At 39.1% G+C, this 27418-nt stretch overlaps 1 protein-coding gene across 1 annotated transcript in view; it reads left to right on the top strand.

The window, feature by feature from the left end:
* Positions 1 to 27418, top strand: part of LOC103507995 (HEAT repeat-containing protein 5B) — a 59976-nt gene that overhangs the window by 25197 nt on the left and 7361 nt on the right. Inside the window, exons 10-22 of the mRNA XM_026822716.1 lie at positions 10419 to 10530; positions 11365 to 11483; positions 11726 to 11859; positions 12206 to 12335; positions 12759 to 12836; positions 13064 to 13147; positions 14725 to 16695; positions 17585 to 17726; positions 18336 to 18536; positions 18992 to 19228; positions 19897 to 20054; positions 25528 to 25717; positions 26354 to 26523. Coding sequence (XP_026678517.1) covers positions 10419 to 10530; positions 11365 to 11483; positions 11726 to 11859; positions 12206 to 12335; positions 12759 to 12836; positions 13064 to 13147; positions 14725 to 16695; positions 17585 to 17726; positions 18336 to 18536; positions 18992 to 19228; positions 19897 to 20054; positions 25528 to 25717; positions 26354 to 26523 — 3726 coding nt within the window. The remainder of the gene's footprint in view (positions 1 to 10418; positions 10531 to 11364; positions 11484 to 11725; positions 11860 to 12205; positions 12336 to 12758; positions 12837 to 13063; positions 13148 to 14724; positions 16696 to 17584; positions 17727 to 18335; positions 18537 to 18991; positions 19229 to 19896; positions 20055 to 25527; positions 25718 to 26353; positions 26524 to 27418) is intronic.

Here is a 27418-nt window from a genome sequence, read left to right as displayed (position 1 = left end):
CTTCTTCTATGTTCTTCATAATAGGCGGAGGCGAAGAAAACGTGGAGTCGTACGAACAGCTGATGGGGAATATGGAGCGAAGGAAAATGGAGGAGGAGGACGGCGAGAACGATCAAGAAGAGTTTGGAGACTACGACGAGGACCCGTTTGCTTTCCTCGCCGAAGAAGACGACGACGACCAATCGGAGGAAGAGATTGAGAAAGTCGGCGGACTATTCCCGGTGGAACGTTCCGATACGGATCTGAGAAACCTCCTGAGGTCTGACCACATCGGGGACGTTGATCTGCGGAAGCTGAAGCCGGAAGAGTACATGGAGCTGTTGGATATCACCAGCGAGGACGCCAAGGTCAGATTCCTCAAGTCCATCCTAAGCAAGAAACTGTGCACACACTACAACTTGCACTATCTGACGCCAGAGACGATCGTGCAGCTCTACAGAGACCTGCTGACCGGACGGGAACGCGATTTGAAGGCGAAGATGAAGGAGAGAAGTCTGGACGAAGCGACACGGGAGGGGGAGAACCAAGAGGAGGAATCTGAGAATGTGGACGGAGAAGAGTTGAAGAATGTGCAGAAGAAACTGGTGGATTTGAAACACACCTTGTACGAAGGTAATGGACAGACCAACCTCAGTAGTGTAGTGGTTAGTGGACTTCGGATCTAGAGGTTGGTGGTTCGAGTCCAAGTCAAGCCATAAAATTTAGCGTAGTGCATGAAGCAGGGAACGACATTAATTTGTGTCGAGCATTTATGCTTAGCACAATTAAAATTCCTTTGACACTGGTGTCCTGTATGGTCATGAAGAAGAAGAAGTATTAGATTTTCTGTTCTTTCTTAATGAAAACTGAAGTACATTTTTTTACTGTAAAAAAAATACGCACTTACCCGAGATATTACCTCCACGAGCACAAATGACTCTCTGCTGACTGAATCTGGTACTGATTCTGTAAATACACCTTTGACGTTCAGTGCTCTCTGGTGGAGAGTATACGAGGTACAGAAGCGATCTATCTATTAGTGAATAGAGCGTAAAAAATACTATCCAAAAATGCAACAGTTCGACAAAGCGTTATCTGACAATTAACCCTCGGCAGTTGTAAGCAAGCGAAATTGTGAAAACTCCTTTCTGTGTTTAACCTAACCCTATAGTAACACTGGTCACTGCTCTAATTGTGAAAACTTCTTTCTGTGTTTAACTTAACCCTATGGAGACACAGAAAGCGGCTCCACGTGCCGTCCCTGGAAACGATCTAATACCAAATATTAAATCGGCTAATATTTCTACCACCAGATATGCATCAAGCAACCTAACCCTATAACAACAATGGTCACTGCTCATTTGTAACAGCTCCTTTTTGTAGCAACTTTCCATTGACTTCTGCTTCTGAACAAATACCCACCTGATCGATGCCCGGTCCTTTCTGTGTTTAACCTAACCCTGTAATAACACTGGTCACTGCTCATTAGAGACAGCTCCTTTTTGTAGCAATTTTCCATTGACGTGACTTCTGAACAAATACCCACCTGATCGATCCCCGGGCCTGGCAGAATAAATGAGAGCTCCTTCTTGATACGCATGACAGCGCCTGTCCCCAGGGTGCTGATGACCTGACATATCTCTTCTAACGTCAGGCACTTCCTCTCCATGACGAAAATCAGGGGCAGTTTGATGAAAGGTGACTTTCGGATGATCTTATAGAGGGTTTCGTTCAGTGTATCAATGTGTATGAGGGGAATGAGGTTGTCACCGTTGTCAAACATGGGGGTGTCGGTCTCACATCGCCAAGTGTGGACGAAAAGAAAGTCCAATACCTCTTCTTCATGTCCGTACAGGACACCTGTAATGGTAATAAGTTTACCTTATTGGAGATAATTAACATAAATCACAATTGATAGAGCAAAAAATAAGTACAAGTATTAAATGTAGGTATAATAAATAGTCGTTCTTTTTGCTTGTTCGTTGAGGTTAGCTCACCTGTTTTCATTGTGTTAAGTATAAATGCTCGCCAAAATTGTCGTTCCCCGCATAGTATACTACGCTATAACTTCATAACTTGACGTGGACTTGAACCACCAGATTCAAAATCCCACCATGCGAACCACTAAACCATTGAGGTTAGCTCACCTGTTTTCATTGTGTTAAGTATAAATGCTCGTCACAAATGTCGTTCCCCGCTTTAGTATACTACGCTAAATTTCATGACGTGACTTGGACTTGAACCACCAACCTCCAGATTTAAAATCCACCGTGCTAACCACTACACCCCTTCTTCCCCTTTCTTTTTACTTACCTATAGTTACTACTACTTTTCTTTTTTGAAACCTCTTTTATTATTTATTTACCATTAGAATATATTTTTTTCTTTTTTTTATATAATTAAACAAGGTCTTTTGTAAACATTATGTATTGTATCAAGTTGTTAAACCCATAAAATACACGAGACCTTGTTAAAACTGCTAGGGTAAAGGGACTTTTTAGTCTCATTTGAGCAGGATAAACAAGGTATATTCTATTCTATTCTAAATTTCATGACATGCCTTAGAGTTAGACAACCTCCAGATTCAAAATCCGCCGTGCTAACCACTGCACCCCTTCTTCCCCCTTCTTTTTACTTACCTATAGTTACTACTATTTTTCTTAAAAAAAAAACCTCTTTTGTTATTTATTTACCATTAGAACATTTTTTTCTTTTTTTATATAATTAAACAAGGTCTTTTGTAAACATTATGTTTGTATTGTATCAAGTTGCTAAACCCATAAAATGCACGAGACCTTGTTAAAACTACTAGGGAAAGGGACTTTTTAGTCTCACTTGAGCAGGATAAACTATTCTATTCTGAATTTCATGACGTGCCTTAGACTTTAACTACCATCATACAGATTGAAAATCCACCGTCATAACTACTAGACCACCGAGGTTGGCTCACCTGTGTTAATCACCAACGTCTTCAGCTTTAACATTATGTATTGTATCAAGTTGTTAAACCCATAAAATACACGAGACCTTGTTAAAACTGCTAGGGTAAAGGGACTTTTTAGTCTCACTTGAGCAGACTAAACAAGGTATATTCTACTCTATTCTATTTTAAATTTCATGACATGCCTTAGATTTTAACCACCATCATCCAGATTGAAAATCCACCGTCATAACTACTAGACCACCGAGGTTGGCTCACCTGTGTTAATCACCAACGTCTTCAGCTTCTTCTTGTACTTCTGTCCGCAGTTGAGCGTCTCGTTCTCAGCCCGGTATATCTTCTTGAAGTTCTCGTGAGGGTTTCGCCGTCGAAAGTCATCCTCTATGAACGCCATCTCTGAGAGGTCCGTGGATCCTTCCGTCTCCAGAGGAATAGTATTCGCCCACGTCAGCATGGGTGAGAGGAGGAGGAATGTTCTCATAGTTAGGTTCTTCTTGAAGGCCTCCCTGTCTTCCAGTTCCTTGTCTTGGAGCCGTCTCGTCATCGCTTGTATCGTCCACTTTGCCTCCTCCGCTTGGTCTGTCTGGCAGGGTGTAACGTTGAACACGACTGTCCCACAGGTCATCATGAGGTCAAGGAATCTCTCACGGTTCTCACTCATGCCGGGAACAACTCTCGTCATCGCTTGTATCGTCCACTTTGCCTCCTCCGCTTGGTCTGTCTGGCAGGGTGTAATGTTGAACACGACTGTCCCACAGGTCATCATGAGGTCAAGGAATCTCTCACGGTTCTCACTCATGCCGGGAACAATATGAACGTTCTCCAGGTACTTGAACTGCTCGCTTTCTTTCTCATCCGGCGACAGGCTCCTCTGCAGCGTGCCGAAAATCTCGAAAGGTTTGTGTGTCTTCGAGTACTTCAACTTCCTCTGCACCGCTTTCAGTCGTCGCTGCTCAAGTCTCTCCATCCGCTTCTGCAGACGTTTCCGATGTCTTTTGCTCAGGATGGACTTGAGGAATCTGACCTTGGCGTCCTCGCTGGTGATATCCAACAGCTCCATGTACTCCTCCGGCTTCAGCTTTCGCAGATCAACGTCCCCGATGTGGTCAGACCTCAGGAGGTTTCTCAGATCCGTATCGGACCGTTCCACCGGGAATAGTCCGCCGACTTTCTCAATCTCTTCCTCCGATTGGTCGTCGTCGTCTTCTTCGGCGAGGAAAGCAAACGGGTCCTCGTCGTAGTCTCCAAACTCTTCTTGATCGTTCTCGCCGTCCTCCTCCTCCATTTTCCTTCGCTCCATATTCCCCATCAGCTGTTCGTACGACTCCACATTTTCTTCGCCTCCGCCTATTATGAAGAACATAGAAGAAGAAGAAGACCAGGAAGAAGAATAAGAAGACCAAGAAGAAGGGGATGACGAAGAAGGAGAAGAAGAAGGAGATGAAGAAGAAGAAGGAGAAGAAGACGAAGAAGAATAAGAAGGAGGTGACGAAGAAGAATAATAAGAAGGAGATGAAGAAGAACGAGAAGAAGAAGATGAAGAAGAAGAAGATGAAGAAGAAGAAGACGAAGAAGAACACACCTTACGAAATTAGAAGTATGTTGGAATATTGTGTATGTGTGTATGCCGTATGTATTGTGTACAACAATACATACGGCAAAACAACAATAAAATACCAAGTTCCAAATTCTTAAATGAACTACAGAATGAATTAAATGTCCAAGCCGAGGATCGGGATCCAGAATTTGGCGTCCCGCGCCGGTCCGATGTCGAAACGAAGACGGTGGAAGTTGATCTGCGTGGGGAGTGATTACTACGGAATTAGAAGAAGAAAAAGGAGAAGGAGGAGTAGAAGAAGAGAACGAAGAAATAGGAGGAGGAGAAGAAAGAACCGATAGGAGAAGAATGAGGAGGATGAAAGGAAGAAGAAGGAGGGGAAGAAGGAGAAGAGAGAAAAATATGTGCTTGGAACATAAATATACTAAGTTAGAACTGATCCACTGTTGGGAACTGGCTTCAGAAGAGGGGACATTGTTTCAGATTTCACATGAAAAATACGCGTAATAGTACCTATATCCAAACATAGTCATCCGCGTCGATTGATCGTCGACCGTCGAGGTGAGTGAATCTATATTGTCGAAGTAGTGTACGGTTTCAGTCGACATCAATCGACTATGTGTGGACACAGCTTAAGGTATATTCTATTCAAACTTAAAGCAACGTCGGGGTGCTGTACACTGAAATATGATTATAGGAATATCATTGACGGTTCTTCTTTGAGCTTTTTCTTTACTTTTTTCTTGACCATTTGCATGTTTGTTTCATTGATGAATTCTTCGCAGTATTGGTTGAGAAGATGAAGAAGAAGAAGAAGAATAAGAAGGAGATGAAGAAGAAGAATAAGAAGGAGATGAAGAAGAAGAATAAGAAGGAGAAGAAGAAGAATAAGAAGGAGAAGAAGAAGGAGGAGAAGAAGAAGAACACACCTTACGAAATTAGAAGTACACAATATTCCAACATACAACAATACATACGGCAAAACAACAATAAAATACCAAGTTCCCTAAATTCTTAAATGAACTACAGAATGAATTAAGAGAAATTTAGAACAAAAATACAATGAAAATATAACGAACTTCAAAAATGTTTCCTGGAAAATAATTAATGAAATATGATTATGACTAGAAACAGCGAAAACAGGAGTAAGAATTGTAAATAACAAAAAGAAAAAACAAGACTAACAAGAAGAGAGAAGATAGAAAGAAGACATATCAATACAACAAGAGAAAACAAAGAAGAAACTAAATTTACAAAATACCTAATCTAACATTAAGAGTTCCTGAAAAGTACTCGTACTGTACTTAAAAAGGAACAAAATGATTACCATAGAAAACAATAAACATTATAATATTATTACACCTTGATTTAAAGATTAAAAATTATTTCTCTATTCCCCCGAGTAAATGGATATTATTATTATTACCTTCGATTTCTTCCTCTTCAGAAACTTCTTCCTCTTCAACTTCGTCCGAGCTTTCCGGCTCTTCGGAGCTGCTAGGTTCGCCGTCAGGTCGTGGGAAGCTGTACACCTGGCTTGCCAAATATCTGACGAAGTGGCGGCCGAAGAAGGTATCCACCTGGGGGAGTACGTAAAGTTCCAGTTTCACTTAAATGCTCATGAAAAAACTTCTATCTAAGAGAAGATACTTCAATCTAAGAGAAGTATCTTCTATCTAAGAGAAGATATTTCTATCTAAGAGGTGGAAGCCTCCTGTCAGTGTGCCACGCTCGACCTTGCTTAGCACAAGTGTTCTCTGCTGTTGAGTCATGTTAAATTTCAATACCAAATAACCAAACACCAAGTGAGGGTCATTCAGCCTTCTCTGTAAAAGCAATGCTTGTGCCAAGGATGGGAAAGTTATTTTGTATAAGCGCCGTGTATCTATTTTTAACTATGCAATGCACAATAAATGTCATACTCGTAAGTATCTACATACTTGACCACAACTGCGACCATTGACCATAATGACCATCCATCGCAGAAAAAATACACCATACTATGGTCAATGCTCCGTTGAGGACGCTTCTATTCATATTTAAATGTTTATACTATTCTACTATTTACCAATATACCAATATTGTTATCGTACATTTTAAGAAATTATGAGTTTGGCAACACCGCCCAAGTGATAAAGATCAAGAATTTACAGCTCCTATTTAAAGTGATTTTTTAATAGAACAAAACGAATAAATAAGTTTTTAAAGTGTATAGTGGTGTTTGTGAACATCTGAGGAAGAGATAACTGTAAAAATCATCACGAAAACCGAAGAATAAGGTAGGAAATTTGCCTTTTAAAAACTATGGAACCCAAGTAGAAATAATTCACTGTAAGCAAAGCAGAGAGCCCTAGCCACAGATAATACATTGGCGTATCTGAGTACCTACCTACTCCATCTTGATTATCAGTGTTATTGATAGCACTGATTAGATATCAGAACCGTTACACGCACTAACAAGATTGAAAATAAGATAGTTCATAACTGATATCACTAGAGTGCAGTGCTAAAGTTCTCCGTTTAGTTCGGAAACTATTCAAGGTTCAATAGACTCCCACCAGGCGCTACAGTAGAGGAACTACAGAGTTGCCAGATCAGATTTGGTAATTGGGGACACCCCTTCGTTCATAATCATTAGGTACTCTCTGCCTCTACATTCTATCGCGGGATACATGATTTGTATGAACGCCGGGCAACTATACTGTGTATGCAACGTGCAATAATTGCACTTATACCTCCCTCATACCAATAGAAACTGACGACAGAGTACGTCATAATGGATAGGACCGATGAGATTATTAACACCATGAATGGTTTAGTCCAGCAAATAAGCAGCCTTTCTACACAGATGACAACAATGCAGACCTCTGTGTCGTCCTTGAGAGAGCATATCACAGCGAGACAGGACCGACAAGAAACACAAATCAAAAGTCACACAAAGCAGTTGAAGACAATCTTCAATAAAGATACAAAAAGAAACCTAGTGATTTTTGGTTGGGGAGAAACTGCAAAACTATCGTTCAAGCTTATTAAAGAAAGGGTGTATGAGTTATTTACCTCAGACTTGCAGATCCCCGGAGTTAGAATTTATGATATATACTATTTACCAAAATGTTATCGTACATTTTAAGAAATTATTTTACCTACCATGTATCTTATAGGTAGTACCTAATCATAATTTTGTAAAAAAAAGAAAAAAAAAATATACATGGGTTTTACCCGTTGATTTGTTAATCAATCAATCAATTAGCATGGTTTGCTTATTTTCTCTTTACTAGGCGAGGGTCGAAAATCCCTGTAGATTTATTTATTTATTTAAGAAATTATTTTACCTACCATGTATCTTATAGGTAGTACCTAATCATAATATTGTAAAAAAAAGAAGAAAAAAAAAAGTATATACATGGGTTTTACCCGTTGATTTGTTAATCAATCAATCAATTAGCATGGTTTGCTTATTTTCTCTTGGGTCGGTACTAGGCGAGGGTCGAAAATCCCTGTAACTAGGTTCTTGTACTCTTCTTACTGTTGCTGCTTGCTACTTTTGTTAAAAACTTACGCGAAATTGCCCCAGAATTTTACATTTTAAAAGAGAGAGAGAGAGAGGGAGGAACGGAGGGAGGGGGAGAGAGAGAGCTTTATTCTTTACATTGAAATATAATTTTAAGGATTCTCTCTTGTTCGCACTTTCTTTCTTGTTATCTCTCTCTCTCTCTGTCTCTCTCTCTCTGGGGGGAGGGCATTTTTTTGGAAACCCCCCCCAGTTAAAAAAAACAAAAAAAAAAAAAAAAAAAAAAAAAAAAAAAACATGCTTCTATCTAAGAGAAGATACTTCTATCTAAGAGAAGATACTTCTATCTAAGATAAGATACTTCTGCAATGTGAAAAAAGTGACCAAAAACTGAAGAAAAGGTCTTTTTATCAATACTTTTCATCAATAATAAGGTCTTCTTTTCAAGTTTGAACATTTAACTGAACCTGTGGACCTTCACCCACCTGGTTGACAAAGATGCGATGGGGAACGACGTCTATTCCGGACGGCATCTCATCAACTTCCTCCGGTTGGAACGTGCCAGCCAGTTGCTCGGCGCGGGAGAACCCAAACAGTTTGTCCAAATCCACATCCTCCGGGGCTGTGGCGAAGTGGACTTTGATTTCGGAGCCGCGAGAGACGTGAGAGAGCGCTTGGTTGACGTCGGGGGGGATGTAGAATTCAGAGCCGTATTCGGAGATTTCGCCTTCCTCTCCCATCTCACTGTGCGGACCGACTGATAGCTTGGAGTGGTGTTTTAGTGAATGCTCCATTGTGGACGCTCAGGACGTCAACGAAGATTTTCGAAATTTTTATTCAAAAGAGAAGGACAAATTCAAAGGCAGGGAGGCAACTTCAAAAGAAGGGAGGCAAATATTTTGAGTAAACGCGCCCGAAAGTTGAAACTACCCGATCGAAGAAATCACGTAATTCTAAAAAATTAAGTCCACAAAGACTTTCGAAAATTTTATTCAAAGGAAGGGCGGCAAATGTTTTGAGGAAACGCGCCCGAAAATCGAAACTACCCGATCGAAGAAATCACGTTATTCTAACTTGAGTTAACAAAGACTTCCGCAATTTTTATTCAAAGGAAGGAAGACAAATTTAAAAGAAGGGAGGCAAATGTTGCGAGTAAGCCTGCCCGAAAATCGAAACTACCCGATCGATCGAAGAAAACACGTAGTTAATTCTGAGAGAAATAAGGGGGTTCGGTTCACAAGTAGTTTGAAATAAAGTGACACAGATTATAACCTCCAAAAAGCAGCGATTATCCACTTGAAACACCAAACACGTAAGCAAACTAGCGAAAGTCGAAATGAGTTTGGACGGTAAAACGGAAAATGTTAAAATTTCTCGAACGTCTAAAATAAATGGTGGCTCACTATCCATAATCATTGACGATTTAGAACGAATAGAAGGGTCCAGCCTAGTTAGCTTAGTTGGTAGCGCGTCTGCCTTGTAAGCGCTAGGCCGCGGGTTCGGTTCCCGCCCGGGGCGGATTTTATCCTGATGGGATAATGTTCGTTCTCGGAACGGCTGGCTTTCTCCTATCCTGTCTTCCTTCTCTATTCAATTTCGGGACGATAAGACCTTAGCAGTTACAGTTCCCTCTGTCAAACCTCTTAAAAAAATAATAATAATAAATAATACCAGGGAGAATTGGAGATTCATTCCTGACAAGATAGAAAACCAACCCAACCGCCTTAACACTCAACTAAAATAAAATAACAACAATCATAAAAATAAAAAGTTTCTTTTGAGAAACATTTTTGACAGCATTGTCGCATTTCAAACTTTTTTTATTTAGATTTTTTTACCCTTCCCATCTCCTTCTCTCCCTCTCTCTCACTCTACTGGGTATCTCTTTTTCTCTTTCCCCTACACCTAAACCTCTGAGTGGGCTTTCTGTGTACGAATTTCGAAGCAACCTCCGTGGTCGAGTGGGTCATTGGATATCACACTGAACTTTCGTTTTTTCGGCTCTGTGTTTGGAGTTCGGGGTGCACTCAGCCTCGTGAAGACAATCGGGTAGCTACTTTAATCGAGTAGCGACCAGTGGCGACATTACCCACTAGTGTGAAAAGATTGGTGACATTAATTTATTTAAGTAGGTACTAGCTGAATTCCGGAGTGAAGCGACGGATCTTTTATAGTATAAGCTCTTTCAATCTTTTATAGTATAAGATGAGAGAGAGAGAGAGAGAAGTAACTACTTTAATCGAGTAGCGACTAGTAGCGGCATTACCAGTGTAAAACGATGATACGAGTAGATGAAAATTCATAGTAAATGAGACACTTAGTAATGCTGTGATACCTGCAAAAGTTGTGAAAAAGCTCTCAGCTTTACCACAAAGATTCATGGTTTGATTTGATAGTTTTATATCAGTCTTCACCTCTTTTTCCCCCAGGTAATATTCAACACAGCCGAAGAGCTGCTACGGAGCGCCAATCAAAACTCTCGTCTCTCCCTGCATCGCACCCAGGCTGGCTGGCTTCTCATTGGTGCCATTATAACCCTAGGTGAGTCAGCTCCCATGGTGTAGTGGTCACTGCGCTCGCCTTGCACGCGGGAGACCCGGGTTCGATTCTCAGTGGAGTCAAAAATATTGTTTTTTTTTTATCGTATGTTATTTGTTATTTATTATACATCAATAAATTCAGCACAGAGATAATAAAGCAAAATATAAAATAAAACAATATTAAAAAATTAAGTACAAATAACATAGAAATGAATTGTATAATGCAAATGATTGATTCCGTAACTGGCTGTTGCGGGGCCCACTCAGCTTCGTGAGGAAAATGAGTATGTATAAAATAAATGCACATGGCGACCGGTGCCAGCATGGTAGGTAAACATTGGATGCTGCAGTGAGCAGCAAAGTTCTGATATAATAACACAAAGAAACAGCATTTATTTTATTACATACATACATATCCTAAGTCGTTCTGTTTATGACAGGTCGACTATTTACAAAACCTCGCCACCATAATATCGATCTCTAAAAGTCTGGTTGGTTTCTATGAGACTAGGGTCCTGATTTTTCTTTCCAATATCTTCGTTCATATGGTAGGTAAACATTGGATGCTGCAGTGAGCAGCAAAGTTCTGATATAATAACACAAAGAAACAGCATTTATTTTATTACATACATATATATCCCAAGTCGTTCTGTTTATGGCAGGTCGACTATTTACAAAACCTCGCCACCATAATCGATCTCTAAAAGTCTGGTTGTTTTCTATGAGACTAGGGTCCTGATTTCTCTTTCCAATATCTTTGTTAATCATATCTTACCATCTTATCTTATTCTTCCATCTTATTTATTAATTTATTATATTATTATTTTAACCCTAGGTGTCCCCGTGGTGAGAAAGCTCATGCCACGAATGTTGCTGCTGTGGCGAAACTCGTTCCCGCAGTCGAAAGAGAAGCTGGATTCGGAGAAAGAACGAGGAGAAGCGTTTACTTGGCAGGTAGGTTTCGTTCTCGGAACGCCTGGCGTTCTCCTATCCCGTCTTCTTTTTCACTTTCGGGAGGATATGACCTTCGTAGATTCGTTTAAGATTAACCCATCTTTTTTGTGGGGAGTTACCCCTACACCTAAGCCTCAGAGTGGGCTTTTTTGTGTAAGGACCCAAGTAGTTGCAGTCCCCTCTATCAAACTCTACAAAAAAGAGCTCATTTTCTAACTTGTGTCTTCCCGCCTATCCCCCAGGTTACTCTGGAAGGCAGAGCTGGCGCATTGTCAGCCATGTACAGCTTTGCTTACCACTGTCCTGAGCTACTGACTCCGGACCACACTAGAAGACTGCTAGTTCCCATATCCAAGGCGATTGAAATGATGGCTTCGTAAGTATTTCCTAGGGTTTGTATCTAAGAAAAAGCGTCAGGCATCAATCCAGCCCGAATTGGGCCTCGAAATCTGAACGGCAAAATTTACGGTTCAGCTTTTATTCCGGACCAAAGTTTTGCTATTTAGGGCCACACTGGGAAAAAGCTCAAAAGGAATAAGCGGTTCTCAGGACTTTGCCTTTAACCACTTTGCTTAGACAGGGAAAAAGCTCAAAATTAATATTTAATAGGAAAAGGCTAGAAAGGAGAAGAGGTCTTGAGGCTTATATCTTTTGGACAAACTAATGGTGTGTGGTAGACCATAAGTTATTAATTTAACTTTTATAATTTCTTCATATTTCAGCATTGGATCAGTATTGAAAACGTACGGACAAAATTTGAAAGCTCCAGCGGCCATGGTTAGACTGAGATTATACGAAACTCTCTCCCTGCTATCTAGTCAATGTTTTGAAGATAAGTATCTATTCTTTTCTGTTATAATATTCCTATTCTTTTGCATCCATCCATGTCTCCACATAACATGAAAAATATGCTTTCTTCCTTTGTCGAATTGAAATCTGTCTACTTCATTATGTATGGAAGTAGCCAGAGGTCCTCACGGAAAATTGATCATAATTCGAAATCGGTTTAGATTTCGGCAAAATTCTCTCTTAGTGCATAGGTTTTTGACTTTTAAACTTGACATTTGCTGGTGGGTGAATTAATATTGAATTTTATACCGCTCGCACAGTGTCAATGCCTACTATCAAAATTTAAATCAAATAACAGAGCCTTTTCACAACTTTTGTGGATATTACAGCATTACCAAGTGCCTTCTTTGCCATCAAGTTCCATGTATCAGTAATCTTTTACACTGGTAATATTTTGTGTCAATACGTATTTTCCTCTATTTTCAGCTGCAGACAGTTAACAGTGTAGCAGGATCGGGAGCGTTGGAGCACGATATCTGTTGTCTGTATAGAGCTTTGCCTGAGGTGAGTATCTAAGTATTGAGTATATTAATAGATATGAAAATTAGGTTCACGGAGGATAGATATATCACTATAATCTGGCCTAAAAGAGGTTTGAATTCTTTTCTTTTTCATTAAAATGTGTTCTAAGAGAATAATTTGTTTAAAATTTTCTGCACTAAATATGTAGTAAAGGGACTTTTCAGTCTCATTCTGGCAGTATAAACGGGGTATATTCTATTCTATTCCAGGGTGAAACTATTCCGGGCCCCCTCCCACTGGGCATCGCAGTTGTCGACGCCTCCGTGGTCCTCTTCGGCTCCCTCTTCCCGAAACTATTCTAGAACATAGCTTTGCTATCAAAGACAAACAGGTTGGTAGACCAAGTGGTGGAATTCTGATTATATCAAAGAAAAACACTATCACAAGAATAATAGAGAAGACAGAATACTGGATAATCGTCAAATACACATTGGATAATCTAAAAGATTTGACTCTGGGAATATTCTACTTTAAACCAAGCCTAGACGATGCAGTGGTGATGGAATTGATAGAAGATGCTCTAGGAAGTGTTAGAATGGAAGAAAAACTCTTAATGTGTGGAGACTTCAACGCAAGAATATCCGATTTGAACTTTGTGGAAGAAGAAATACTTATCGGAACAGCACTCAATGAAGAGCGATTTTCGGTTTTCGTTTATTTTCGAGTTTCGCGAAGTGCGTATCGCACATACAGTGCTCCCCTTCGTACCTATCGCTGTTTTATCGAGAGAGTAAATTATCTCCTGGGGAGGTCGTTTTTGTTTTGTGTGTTAAACTGGTAGACTGTTTGTCTTCTTTATTTTGTGCATTGAAATATTTCTCTTTCTGTTTTGTTTCCGAGAATTCCGAGTTTACTTGTTTGTGTTGACCCCGAGTAGGATAAATGGAGATATTCCGGCTCAATTTACTTTTGTTGATACATCGGGAGTAAGCGTTGTGGACTTAGTGTGGGTGTCGATTGAAGCAGCAGTAGATATTAAGGAAATGAGAGTAACAGACACGCCACTCCACTCAGACCACCTCCCACTCCGGATTCAACTTGGTGAAGAAGCTCAGGATATGTCAGATACTATTCAGAATCTACTTAGTGTGGGTGTCGATTGAAGCAGCAGTAGATATTAAGGAAATGAGAGTAACAGACACGCCACTCCACTCAGACCACCTCCCACTCTGGATTCAACTTGGTGAAGAAGCTCAGGATATGTCAGATACTATTCAGAATCTACAATTAAAAGAAGTTGAAATCTACTCCTGGAATGAAGAAAAAAAGAAGACTTTTATGAAGGAAATTGAGAGAAATAGAACCGATAACACCAGTTATTACGATTTGAGACAAGCTGTACACAAAGTATCAAAAAAACTTGGCCTGGTTAGAATAAAGAAACTTGGTAACAGACATACAAAAATAAATAAAGACAAAAAATGGTTTAATAAGAAATGCAAAGACCTGAAACTTAAAATGAGGAATGAATACAGAAAGTGGAAAAGAGGTGAAAATGAAAACATAAGACTTTATCTTGAATCAAAAAAGAGTTATAAAGAGACAGTTAAACAAGAAGAAAGCGTCTAGCTGTGGGACTATAAACAGGGAGGAGAACAGCTAACCCTAACCAGCCTAGCTAGCTGGAACTTTTCAAATTGCTCTCTCTCTGCTTTTAAAGAACGTTAAACAAGAAGAAAAGTTACACTTTCAAAACTTGCAAAAGCTATTAAAAAATGTAAAACATACGAGAGACTTCTGGAATGCAATTAGACAATTTAGAGGGAAAAGATCCCCAAAAGAAAACAATATTTCCCTCGGAGAATGGGAGCATTATCTGCTTGACCTATTTGATCAAAACATAGAGTGGGACTTCCCTGGTAATTTCCAGGATGCGCGGTGTAAAACTCTGGATGCAAAAGTATCTATGGATGAGCTCCATGAAGCTATCTTAAAAATGAAGAGTGGTAAAAGCCCTGGACCAGATGGCATACTCAGTGAGCAACTGAAGAATCTTAGTATTTACTGGCTTAATGAACTACGCATATTATTTGATGACATTATGGAAAACAATAATGTGCCACAGAGCTTAGCAAAGCTAGACATGGTTATGATATTTAAAAAAGGCGATAAAAATCTACCCGAAAATTATCGCAGTATCGCACTATTAAATAACATATTTAAAATATTCACGCACATCCTGGCTGATAGAATTTATACCTGGGCTGAGGAGAACAGCGTGATAAATGAGGGGCAGATGGGGTTCCGAAGAAAGAGAGGCTGTGTGGATGGGATATTCGTATTGTCTTCTATAGTTCATCTGCGCATGAGATCCATGAACAGAATGGTTTATGCTGTGTTTATAGATTTCCAGAGAGCTTTCTCATCTGTTCCACACGATAAAATGTGGAAAGCCCTGTTTAAGCTTGGTCTTAGTGGTAACATCATCCGCACCATCGCCACCCTGTATTTGAACACCAGGGCCAGAGTCAGAACACAGAATGGAGAACACACAAAAGAGGTGAAAATAACACGGGGACTGTTGGAAGGAGATCCTTTATCCGCACTGCTGTTTATATTATACATAACTGATATGGAAGACTTCCTCAGAGAAAGAGGGATAAGAGGAGTAAGTGTTAATAACAGTCAGGACTTATTACTTCTTATGTACGCGGATGATCTGGTGTTGTTGGCTGACAGTAGAGTTCAATTACAAAATATACTGAACCTGCTGGAGATCTATTGCGATGAAAAAGGACTCACGGTAAATGTAAAGAAAAGTAACGTGGTGATATTTAAACAGGGAAGAAGAAGCGCACAGGACACCTTCAGATACAAGGGAGAAGAAGTGGAAGTGAAGAATACATTTACTTATCTAGGTGTCATGTTCTCATCTTCAGGTTTATTTCTTCAAGCGGCAAGCCAAGCAGTTATGAAAGCCAGTGTAGCATCCTCCAGTATAATAAAAACTCTAATAAAGACAAGGTCACAAAGTTGGGAGACAAAAATCCATCTGTTTGAAACCATTGCCAAGTCCACGTTACTGTACGCTGCTGAGGTTTGGTCACACAGATATCTCGAGGAGGTGGAGAGATGTCAGATGAGATTTTATAAAACCGTCCTACAAATTTCCAGATCAACACCAGGGTATATTGTCCGATGTGAGCTTGGTATCACCAAAATAGCATATTACGCTATTAAACAAACAATAATATGGTGGATAAAAATCCTGTCCATGCCTGAGCACCGCTACCCTAAGATCTGTTATTACACCCTGATGCGGAGACATACAGCAAACCCAGACATGAAGTATAACTGGGTAACACAGCTGCACTCTATCCTTCGCGAAGCTGGCAAACTCTGTCTCTGGGAATCACAAGACCCAGAACTAGTAAAAACCGAGATTGATTCACTCCTTGACTTTTACAAACAGAAATATATTATGGAAGATGAAAACAGGCGAGTACTCTCAAGTTACAGTGTCATTTACAAGACCATAGCAGACGGACACACTATGAAATCATACCTCAACATTGATTGTCCAATCCAGGTTACAAGAACTTTTAGTCAACTCCGTGCTGCCGGCGCAAACAGGGTGTACATAAACTTAAAAGGTAACATTCACTCTTGGAATACAACTGAATTGTGTACTATGTGTAACCTGGCTGTGTTGGAAACACTGCAGCATGTTATCTGTGAGTGCCCCATGTACGCGGATGTCAGATCGGTGTTCCTAAAACCAATCCTGGATCAAGGAAACACCCTGGAACAAGTGCTGTTCAATGTTGACTGCAGTTCAATGACCAGTAAGCTGTATGCAATCCACAACTTTGTCTGTGAGGCGATGAAAATCAGAGCATTTGTATCTAATCAATAATATCTAGACGGAAACATTCAACATTATTATTAAATTTTGTTTCTTTATTAGAATAAAGAATTGCCTAATACATAATAATAATAGGAAATAATATTTAAAGTGGGTAATGAAAAGGAAATTAAGGAATGCGGTGGCGCTCTGCCCCGTCAAAACAAAAGAAAAGTGCTACCCTATGTAGATATACATTTTATCAGGGTAACAAGTATATAGGAAGGTACCTAAATTAGAACTTAGAATAAATAATGATAGGATCAAAAGAAGAAGAATAGTTACTAGTTAGAAGAGGCTTATATTATGAGCATTATTATTAATATTATTTTTTCAAATTGGTACTTAATTATATATATAATGATATTTTTACATAACTTACCTAATTATTTGTTTTGTTTTCATAATATAGATAAAGAAGACAATTCTTTTCCGATTTTTTTCTTTTATCTTTTGTAAAGTTCCAAAAAGATTTACTTTCCCCTTTTTTAATATCTTGCGTAATTTTTTCAATGTATTCTTGGTAGTTTAATTTAATTTGTTTTTTTACTCTTTTCCTTAGATTGTTATACTCGTCTGCTTGTTTATTTGTTCTTTTCTTTAATTTTCGTAACCTCTCTTTTCGAAAAAACAAAGGCCACTTTACTTTTAATCTTTTTTCGATGTTGAATAAGGCTACCTGGAAGGGGGCTGACAAGAAATGCCGACCCTATTTAAGTAGGAAAAGGCGAGGAAGAAGAAGAGTCCTGAATACTGAAACTTACTACTGCTCTCTAACCTACTTATGTACCTATGATATAATTGATGTCAAATAAAACATTGCCTACTTATTACATTACAATCATGGCCGACCGCTCAATTCTGGAAACCCGGTCTTATGTTACAGCGCACTCTATCGAGCAGTCATCTTCTTCTGAGGAAAGCAGCAGTATCTTGCCTACGTCAGCTAACTCAGAGGGAGGCCAAGGAAGTGTGTGAGCACGCCCTCATACTTATAGAGGAGAAGAAGGATTTCAATGAAGACGAAAGTAAGTACTAGATCAGTAATTTCCAAACTGGAGTCCGCTGCCCCTGAGGGGACCGTGAAGGATTTCAAGACCCCCGGGAAGATCACATAAAATACAGTAAAGGGACCGCGGAGCGTTAACATTAAAAAGGGGCCGCGTAGAAAAAAGTTTGGGCACCGCTGTGCTAGATGATTGAACGTGAGTTCCAATTTTTATCTCGACGATTTTTTTTCTTTTGTTTGTCTGTATGGTTATACATATTCTAAAATAATTTCTCGTTTAGACTGCAGGGGTAAGGAGTCTTTTTAGTCCTATTCGAGAAGGATAAACAAGGCATAGGTATTATTTTTCTAAAACATATTGAATCGATTTTGTATCCAATGGTCCTTTGAGGGCCTCGTAGGAACCCTTTTTGAGCCCTTTAGCTCTCTGACATTAATTATCTATTTAATTCTACGCCGGAGGTCCGGAGAAAAAATTATCAGGACATGAGGTACACAATAGGGCTACCTGGAAGAGACTGACGAGAAACGCCGACCCTATTTAAATAGGAAAAGGCTAGGAAGAAGAAAAAGACCTTGATTAAATTGAAAAGGCAATTACTAGCAACTATTTTAATCTGTGTTACAGAATTCGCTAGTCAACTCCCGCATGAGGGCGGTGCATTCTACACTTCGGACACAATGGACTCCTGCCGATCCTACTATTCGGAAACTTGGCCCGCAGTATTACACGCCACGTCCCTGTGGCTTAACAATGAGGGGAAGTATTTTGACGTGAATGCTACCGAGCGGAAAAATTCAGATACGGAAACCTTCCATTTGATGTTCGGTAAGTGGTACCCTTGTAAGTGCTAGGTCGCGGGTTCGAATCCCCCGCGAATCGGACTTTATATTAAACCTATGCTTCTCAAAGTTCTTGCCTGCCAGCCTAGTTAGCTTGGTTGGTAGCGGGAAAATCTTGAAAAAGTAGACTAGAAATTTGGAAAAAATGGACTGGAAAACCGAGAAAAGTCAGGGAATTTTATTTTTCCATTTTGGCAGACACCCTGTATTCTACTTAAATTGATCTCAAGGGTAAATTTAAACCCTTGACAAAAGGAGTGTGCCTGAAGGTATGTGATGTGCTGCAATCCACTCAACCCCAAAAGACCCAAATCAACTTCCCATCTTTTTCCCCATCCGTGGCACAATCTCCGGCTTTTACGAATGTTTATAGTTCCTGCCACTGAAAGAGAGATGGAATAACAAATAAATGGAAACTTCTTAAATAAATCTTTTGTGTAGGAGCTGTATCAATTCTGCCCACCCTCCTGTACCTACTGACCGGTATTATCAAGGAGACAGCCACGAAGACGGCTCAGGACAATTCAGTCCTAGCCAGTAAGCCTTCCATCACGGCAGCTCTCCATGCACTGAAAACCCTGTGTGGATATCACAGTTCGATGCCGGTTCAAGTCAAACAACAGTGGAATAGTCTTCTGCAGAGCGCCCTGGCTAAAGTTATCGACTTGGCGAAGACAGGTTAGAATACAATAGAACTAAAAAAAATTACAGTCGAACCTGCATAAGCAGGAATCCAAGGAATTGTTTTACTGGCAATACTTTCCTGCCTATAGAAATTTATAGATGCTCAGCAAAAGAACAAAGAAGTTAGGCTCTGACTCATCGACTGAGTAGTCCTCTAAAAAAAATTATTGTAGCGGCCTTAGCCGAATGGTGTTGGCAGAATAAAGAAAATGAATCTCTTTTATCAGTCATATAGGCTCTGACTCATCGACTGAGTAGTCCTCTAAAAAAAATTATTGTAGCGGCCTTAGCCGAATGGTGTTGGCAGAATAAAGAAAATGTATCTTTTTTATCAGTCATACACCGGGGTGATGGTCTCTAGCCTTGTTTAATTTTCTCGTCCTGAACCACAGTCAACCATTGTGAGGACCTGTGCTTATTCTTTAACAGCAGAGATAATCCATTGGAAACTGCCAGCTAGCTAGCCTGGTTAGCGTTATCTTTTTCATCGTTTATAATCCCACAGCTAGACCTCTGAAAAGAGTAGTTCTTTTTTGTAACTCACTCACTCTGGTTAGCGTTATCTTTTTCATCGTTTATAATCCCACAGCTAGACCTCTGAAAAGAGTAGTTCTTTTTTGTAACTCACTCACTCACTCTCTTCTTAACCATCTCTCTTTCAGTGGCAGGAACTAATGAGACCAAGACAGATGAGGTGACAATGATGTTAGCTCTGGCAGTATTCATTTTGCATGTTCCCAGTGAAGTTATAGCTGCTCCTAATCTGCAGTACCCCTGTATCAATCACTTCAGACAATGTGTGCAGAGCGAGAATATTCAGGTAAATTAGCTAATCTCCAAGACACTAGGGTTGTATGCCAGAGGTCCCAGGTTCGATTCCCGGCAGTATTCATTCTGCATGTTCCTAGTGAAGTAATAGCTGCTCCTAATCTACAGTATCCTTGTATCAATCACTTCAGACAATGTGTGCAAAGTGAGAATATTCAGGTAAATTAACAACGTCGGTGGTTTGGCACGCCAGAGGTCCCAGGTTCGATTCCCGGAGAAATCGAAGAGTGAGAATATTCAGGTAAATTAACAACGTCGGTGGTTTGGCACGCCAGAGGTCCCAGGTTCGATTCCCGGAGAAATCGAAGTTTTTTTCCCATTGTGCATGGAGTCCGGGGTGCCCTCAGTTTCGTGAGACAATTGAGTAGCTACTTTAATCGAGTAGCGACCAGTGGCGTCATTGTAAAAAAAAGTGAAAAATGGGAATTGATTACAAAAGAGTCACTTACACCCGTATTTATGAACAAAAATTCTCGCTCTCAAGTCAGACTGAAACACATTTTAGCCAATCAGATGTTTGGAATTGACGCTTCAGTGCAACTTGAGAGCCAGTAATTCTGATGCCTTGAGAGAGGTCCCACAAAAGACAAAACTTGTTAAAGTGGGTTAAAATAAAAAAAAAGGGGAATTAGAAAAAATCAAAGTGTATTTAAAATCAATAAAGAAAGGGTAAACTAGTATGGTTATCTCCTGTCACATAGACACGGAAAATCTCTTCAAGTTTATTAGACAAACGTCTGTAATCCTGTAAGTTATATTATATGGTGCCACCTGAAAGGCACCCTACCAGGTTGTAGGTTAGTGAAAATATCTGTGAATAATGTTTCTTTTTTGACACTGTTTGGATCAAAATCCTTACTATAAAACTTAAAGTTTGTTTCAATGTATTTTTTGTTCGTTCACCACTATTACTGCAACACCAACCACTTTAGTCTGGACTTTAAATTGGTTTGAACTTTGTCGAGATTTCAAAAAAGGTAATAATAATAACAACTAATGACTGTAAATTTTGGTTTAAGCCTTAGTTTCTTACGACAGTATTAAATACTGTCTGGAATTTTGGATGTCAATTAAGTCTTAGTGATTAGGATAGTGATTGTCTCTATTTTGACTTAAATATTTTACTAATCTTTTCTGTCAACACACTTTGAACTCCTAAATATCATATCTATGTTTGCCACCTTTTGGTACTTCGCTAAGATCACCACATCTTTTATCCCAATCTCAAGCTGTAATACTGATTCAATCAGAAGCCAGGGCCTTAGGACTTGTCCGGATGGTCACTCATCCAGATATCCGCCACACTCGACGTTGCTTAGATTCAGTGTTGATCTGGGAAATTTTTTTAGGAACTAAATTTTATTCTGTTCTATTGAACGCATTCTACCAAGTTAGCTTGTATTGACACGAGTAATTTATAGTTTCAACTTTCTGTGTTGACATTTCCGATATTGCATTTAACAAACAAGGCATGTGCTCTTCTTTCAATAATTTAAGGTCTGTTGAGAAACTGTACTGTTAACATTTTGAAAGAACATGGAAATATTAATTTAGCGATTACTAACCTCAGTGGTTAGCGCGGTGGGCTTCGCATCTGGAGGTTGGTGGTTCGAGGCCATGTCAAGTCAAAATTTAGCCCGTTGTAATCGCGGAACGATATTTTGCGACAAGCGTTAATCCTTAACACAATTTAAATTCCTTGTTCTTCCCAATTTGTAGTAGAGTTTGTCAAGAGACTCAAATTTACTGAAGTAGGTACACATGTCTATTTATACCGAACTATTGAGTTCTTCCTATTTCAAGTATACTCGTACAATATAAACTTATATTTATATCTATTATTATAGCTATAAAGTGATACTCACGTTCTTCATTAGAGTTTGTCAAGAGACTCAAATTTACTGAAGTAGGTACACATGTCTATTTATACCGAACTATTGAGTTCTTCCTATTTCAAGTATATTCGTACAATAGAAACTTATATTTATATGTATTATTATAGCTATAAAATGATACTCACATTCTTCATTACCTACCGTAAGTTCCCTCGAATTTTCAATGTTGTTCCCCAAATTGTTGTCTCTCCCAATAGATTCTATGAACTTTATTTCAATAATAAAATCAATGATCAGATCATTTCAACTTTATTTCATGAAATAATGTAGCCGTGAAATTAATATTTATTCTATTTAATGTATTTTAGTATTCGATGTTTTTTCTCTAGATTGTTTTTTTAGATATTTTATTTTCTTATTTGTTTTAAAAAAGAAATCTTTAGTGTTGTTTTTAAATATTTAAATAACCAATAACTGTATCTGTGTACTAGACGAAAAATAAATTAATAAATTAACAGTAAAACACATGGACTTTCTTTATTTCGATCGGCATGAAGGTAATTCATATTTGGATTTAGGTCTTTTGCAAATGTTCTAGTATCTGATAAGTCAAAATTGGGCTTTCGAATCAGCTTATGGGTAAAATAACTTTGTGGACCAAGTTCAAAAAGTTCTTATCTATTCTAAGACGAATACACACGTTCTCTATTCAAAGATCTTTGCTAAGAAATATGTCATTTTAGGTACCTACCTACTTTTTTTTATCTGTCGAGCTCAAATTTGACCCAACAAATTAATAAATTAACAGTAAAATACATGGACTTTCTTTATTTCGATCGGCATGAAGGTAATTCATATTTGGATTTAGGTCTTTTGCAATGCAAATGTTCTAATATCTCAGATACTAGAACTTGACTTATCATCATCAGATACTGTATCTGATAAGTCAAGATTGGGCTTTCGAATTAGCTTATGGGTAAAATAACTTTGTGGACCAAGTTCCAAAAAGTTCTTATCTATTCTAAGACGAATACACACGTTCTCTATTCAAAGATCTTTGCTAAGAAATATGTCATTTTAGGTACCTACCTACTTTTTTTATCTGTCGAGCTCAAATTTGACCCAAAACACAGTTTTTACAACTTTTTTCTCCTAAGGATTTCGTATATCTGACAATAGAAAGTGAAAATATTCTGAGACAAAGGCAGGTTGAGAAGGGAGGCCGGTTCTCATTTCATTTTAGATAAATTTAATACGTTATTTCATCAACTGAAACAAAAATATAATCCTCTTAAAGTTATTATTACTGTGTCACTCCCTCTTCCTTCTTTTCCTCCTCCTCCCTCTCTCCAGCTTCTGTTTTTCTTCCCCCTCCTCATTATTCATTATTCAGTCTATTATGACTAAACTTTCACCCAAGATTCACGCAGTCAGGAACGAAATTTTTTTGACATGATTTTAATTTCGACCTTATCACCCAAATTTTCGTAACATATTTTGGGGTTGCCGTCTTGTTTGTTAATCTAGTTTGCATATTCCTCAGTTTTAAAGTAGGTATTATTATTACTGTGTCACTCCCTCTTCCTTCTTTTCCTCCTCCTCCCTCTCTCCAGCTTCTGTTTTTCTTCCCCCTCCTCATTATTCATTATTCAGTCTATTATGACTAAACTTTCACCCAAGATTCACGCAGTCAGGAACGAAATTTTTTTGACATGATTTTAATTTCGACCTTATCACCCAAATTTTCGTAACATATTTTGGGGTTGCCGTCTTGTCTGTTATCTAGTTTGCATATGCCTCAGTTTTAAAGTGGATAAAAGACTCCCACGCAGAAGGGAAGTTCCCCAAGAAAAGATCAGGCAGAAAGGAAATTTAAAGAAGGTATAAAACGGAATCACACTTCCTTTCTCTTGAAACTCAATTTAAAAACACTCTGCTCAAGTAATGTAAATCTTGTATTTCAGAATTTAGATAGCTCCAAGCAGAAAAGATGACCTTGAACTTTTTCGCCTTTGGAGGTGTCACTGACCCTGTTTCTACCTGCCTTGGTGGTGTAGTGGTCAAGGCGCCCATCTGGTAAACAGGAGGGCGTGGGTTCAATCCCAGCCGAATGCTACGAGTTTTTTTTTGCGTGCGGTGTGTTCCAATTGAGATTTCATTCGTGGAACACTCCTCAGGAATAGGTAATTTGGAGAAAGTTGTGGAGTATTTAGCGGCCATAATGAATTCCCACACCCCTTCACTTCAAAGGAAACTCATTTGTGTGAAGTTTGAAGCAGATGTTATCACCGTTATCGTGTACGTCTTTTTGTGCTCGTTTTTAAATGTGTTGGCAGCGTTTTTCTTTCCTTTCTTCTTCTTCTTCTTCTTCTTCTTCTTCTTCTTCTTCTTCTTCTTCCTCTTTCCTGTTCTTCTTTTTCTTCTTCCTCTTTCCTTTCTTCTTCTTCTTCTTCTTCTTCTTCTTCCTCTTTCCTTTTCTTCTTTTTCTTCTTCCTCTTTCCTTTTCTTCTTCTTTCCTCTTTTTTCTTCTTCTTTTTCTTCTTCCTCTTTCCTTTTCTTCTTCTTCTTTTTTCTTCTTCTTTTTCTTATTCCTCTTTCCTTTTCTTCTTCTTCTTTATTCTTCTTCTCCTAATTCTTCTTTTTCCAATTTATCCATAATAGACACGTCAACAAGGTTTTCAGGACATATTTGTATCAGATAAGACTTTGTTAGGGGGTCAAACTAATACTTTGTCCACGGCCAGTATTCTTTTTCAGAGGCAGGGTTGAACCAGCTGTAACTCGCGTGCTTCCCATGTAGAAGGTTCGGATTCGATTCCCAGAATTATGTCTCTTCTCTCCCATCTGACGAGAGACATACTACGAGGTAGGCATGCTACGACACAGACGGATACGGGCTTCGTGCTCAGGTGGTGTGGAAAGTCTTCAGATAGTCTTCTTTCACCAGTGTATAGTCCAATATAACAGATGTTTCATCGTTACAAAACAGGCGGTGAAACACCTAGTTTTTTTTTTTCAATGTTCGTGTAAGTCCATTATAATTATCACCCCCTGTTCATACCATTGTACGATAACAGTCCATTTCGGAGTAGACTAGCGTCTAGCTGTGGGACTATAAACAGGGAGGAGAACAGCTAACCCTAACCAGCCTAGCTAGCTGGAACTTTTCAAATGGCTCTCTCTGCTTTTAAAGAACAAGCACAAGTCCTCACAATGGTTGACTGCGGTTCAGGACAAGCCAATTAAACATACCCAGAGACCATCACCCCGGTGTATGGCAGAAAGAAAGATATCCTTTCTTTATTCTGCCATCACCGTTCGGCTACAGCTGAAGCCGCTACAACAACAACAACAACAACAACAACAACAACAACAACAAAGTAAAAATATTTGATTCAATATTCTATTCTATATTGGATTCTCACAAGCACAAGTCCTCACGATGGTTGACTGCGGTTCAGGACAAGCCAATTAAACATGGCTAGAGACCATCACCCCGGTGTATGGCAGAAAGAAAGATATCCTTTCTTTATTCTTCCATCACCGTTCGGCTACAGCTGAAGCCGCTACAACAGCAAAGTAAAAATATTTGATTCAATATTCTATTCTATATTTGATCCCATCCCTCAGGTTTGGTCGCTTCATGCTCTCTCGCTGATAGCAGACTCAGGAGGTCCCATGTTCCGAGGTTATGTGGAAAATGCCCTCTCTCTGGCCATCAAACTGTTGCTGACCGTACCCCAGAGCTTCGTAGATGTACACCAGTGTATTGGAAAGGTGCTGAGTGCACTCATTACCACAGTGGGCCCCGAACTGCAAGGTAAGAACCACAGTCCTGGGAAGTTCCTATTTCACCCCAGTCCTGATTTTGTCTTGTAGTATAAGGGTATTTGTTTGTGTAAATCTGGGTGAATACATCGTATCTAGATTAATTTTGACAAAAAAAAAGTGTGAAAATCTGAGTATAGTGAATGTGATTCTCAAAGTCCTGATTTTGTCTTGTAGTATAAGGGTATTTGTTTGTGTAAATCTGGGTGAATACATCGTATCTAGATTAATTTTGACAAAAAAAAGTGTGAAAATCCGAGTATTGTGAATGTGATTCTCAAATCAATCGAATCCAGAGACTTGAATCCGGATTCATTGAATTCACACCTCATGTCACACAAGACACATATTTTCAAAGTAGAGAGAAGAAAGACAGGATACAAAAAAGTCATCCATTCCGAAAACGAACCTTATTTGTTTAGGATAAAATCCGCTCCGGGCGGGAATCGAACCCGTGACGTAGCGCTTACAAGTCAGACCTACTACCTTTCAAGCTAACTAGGCTGGCAAAAAGGTAATTTATTACCTGTTACCTTAAGGCGGTCTCTTCTTGTGTGCCGCGTCCATTTTAATTTAGGAATATTGCACTGTGGCAAAAAGGTAATGTAATCTGCTGAATTTCTTGCAGGAAATTCCCGTTCCATCAGCATGGCAAGGTCTTCATTCCTGTGCGCGTGTACCATGATGCAGGATCATGATGATCCTTCAGTGCAAGCTGAGGCGATCGCTTGTCTACAACAGTTACATCTGTTTGCACCTCGTCATGTCAATCTATCCTCGCTTGTTCCTACGTTATGCGTAAGTCATTTTTCATCTTGATCAAAAAGTATCGACTGTTTCTGACATATTTTTTCCAACATTGGGCCTCTAATATTAATTAAATCTGGTCTACAATTGATCAAAAAGTATCGACTGTTTCTGACGTGTTTTTTCCAAAATTGGGCCTCTAATATTAATCAAATCCGGTCTAAAACTATTAAATCTGGTCTAAAACGTCTAAATCTGGTCTAAAACTTCTAAATCTGGTCTAAAACTTCTAAATCTGGCCTTAAATAAAATAATAATAATAATAAAAAAAACTTCTGAATCTGGCCAAAATTAGGCCTTAAATACTGAACTACTAAAAACTCTTCCGAGTCTAAACAAAGAGGATTGGATGGTAGAGATTGTCTCAGGCAAAAAGTCCTAGAGTCTACTCTAGAGCATGGCGAAATCTTTTCGATATTTTCCTAAAATTCAGCCCGAAATAGCGGCCGAGCCATACTTTTCTCGAAGTTCGGTCCGCAGACACATTTGTTCTACAGTTTGAGCCACCTGCCCCGAAATGTAAAGTCCTGAGAAGGCCACTTTACTTTTAATCTTTTTTCTATGTTCAATAAGGCTACCTGGAAGGGGGCTGACAAAAAATGCCGACCCCATTTAAGTAGGAAAAGGCTAGGAAGAAGAAGAGCCAGTCCCAAGTAAGGACTTTTCAGCCCCAAATAGGACTGAAAAGTCCCTATACTGTCGCAGGCTAAATAGGGTATAGGTAGTTTGCTTCTTTTCAAGAACTTGTTTTTTTAAATTTATGTATATTACTTAGAATCAACAAAATTTTGCACTCATCCTGCTGAGATAGGACTGAAAAGTCCCTTTGCTCCCGCAGTCTAACCAAGGTCTCTTATAAGTATGTTGTCATTTTATGGGACACATT

The sequence above is a fragment of the Diaphorina citri genome, unplaced genomic scaffold (genome assembly GCF_000475195.1).
Source record: "Diaphorina citri unplaced genomic scaffold, Diaci psyllid genome assembly version 1.1 scaffold358, whole genome shotgun sequence".
NCBI classification, from domain to species: Eukaryota; Metazoa; Arthropoda; class Insecta; order Hemiptera; family Psyllidae; genus Diaphorina; species Diaphorina citri.
This window is presented reverse-complemented; position numbering and strand designations above follow the sequence as displayed.